This window comes from Phaseolus vulgaris, unplaced genomic scaffold (genome assembly GCF_000499845.2).
Source record: "Phaseolus vulgaris cultivar G19833 unplaced genomic scaffold, P. vulgaris v2.0 scaffold_1153, whole genome shotgun sequence".
NCBI lineage: Eukaryota > Viridiplantae > Streptophyta > Magnoliopsida > Fabales > Fabaceae > Phaseolus > Phaseolus vulgaris.
Genome location: NW_027174450.1, coordinates 1 through 1,423, shown reverse-complemented (window position 1 = coordinate 1,423; position 1,423 = coordinate 1). Strand labels below are relative to the sequence as shown.

Below are 1,423 nucleotides of genomic sequence, written 5' to 3'. Positions count from 1 at the left end.
ATAAAATATAGATGGAAGTGTTTGGGGCAGTTTGAAGAAGAAACCTTAAATTTTGAACTCAAACAAATGGCGCATGTTGCCACTATAACCGTCAAAACCGTGGAAAGTGCAAAGTGGGGGGAGCAGCAATCCTCTGCATTGCGCCCACCTGCGCCACCAAAAGGCATGTCAAATCAGCTACTGCCACGTCAGAAACATCAGAAAAGAGAATATCCTAGAGGAGGAGGTGCATGAAGGAGGAAGGAGTGTGAGCACAGAGTATCAAATGCATGCATATCCATTTGAAAACATTTAGAGTGGTGGAAGAAACATAATGGGTGAAGATCATAAGGGGTGAAGATTGAAGAAGAAGCAAAAGGGGTGAAGATTGAGGAAGAAGCATTGAAATGGAAAGAGAGTTTGAAAGAGGGTATGTGAAGAAGGGGCCATGGAGTAGAGAGGAAGATGAAGTGCTTCTGAGACATGTCAGAAAGTATGGTCCAAGGGAGTGGAGCTCCATTCGATCCAAAGGCTTGTTGCCAAGAACAGGAAAATCTTGTCGCCTTAGATGGGTTAACAAACTTAGACCAAACTTGAAGACGTAACTTCACTTCTAATTCTCTTTCTCTCACCCTTTTCTTTGCATGCATGCTTGAATTCTTTGTTGTGTTATCCCATGCATGACTGATATACAGTAGGAATGACAAAGTTATCTGTTTGTTTATCCTATGATCCATCCCACAAAGTTGGAGCATGTAGAATCTGACCCTGTGAGGGAAAACTATGAAGAAAATCTGATCCATTTTTGGATCAAAAGTCTTATGTAAAATCCTTCATTTTCCCCCTATTTTAGTGCAGTCTATGAAACTATAGTTAAAAAAAGTAATTTTGGTTGCTACTATTGATAATGGCGATGGTGTTGGTGTTACTCATGATGATGTACAAAATTTGATTGGTTTGTTTTACAAGGAAAGTTTGAAATGTGTAGTGGATGCAAGTTTACGGCAGAAGAAGAGAGACTGGTGATAGAGTTACAGGCACAGTTTGGGAACAAATGGGCGAAAATTGCAACGTATTTGGCAGGGAGAACGGACAATGATGTGAAAAACTTTTGGAGCAGTAGGAGAAAAAGGTTGGAGAGGATGTTGCAGAAGCCACCAACGTTAAAGCTGCAGAAAAACAAGGGAAAAACTCCTCTTACTCCACTGCTAGTGGATAAGGTATGTATCTATATATCCAGTGTCTATATAACATTTTGTTTTTTCATTAGACCATCCTAAGTTTGGGAGAGTCTTTACTACTAAAGTGGTCAGAAATTACACACATTCAAGGTTTTGCCTTGTATTATTGCACATTTTGCTTATAAGTAAAAAGGCAATAGAATACGATTGCATTGATGCGTGAGTCATGATTAATGATGAATTGAAAAGTGTTTTATAGCAAA

The 1,423-nt window shown here is 39.3% G+C and overlaps 1 protein-coding gene across 1 annotated transcript; it reads left to right on the top strand.

The window, feature by feature from the left end:
- Window positions 1-386: 386 nt before the first annotated feature.
- LOC137817772 (probable transcription factor MYB58) lies at window positions 387-1,199 on the top strand (the record flags this gene model as incomplete). The annotated part of the gene is made up of 2 exons (XM_068621006.1): window positions 387-580; window positions 968-1,199. Coding segments are annotated over exons 1-2 (426 nt in total), but the record flags the coding sequence as incomplete, so codon positions are not given.
- Window positions 1,200-1,423: the final 224 nt, after the last annotated feature.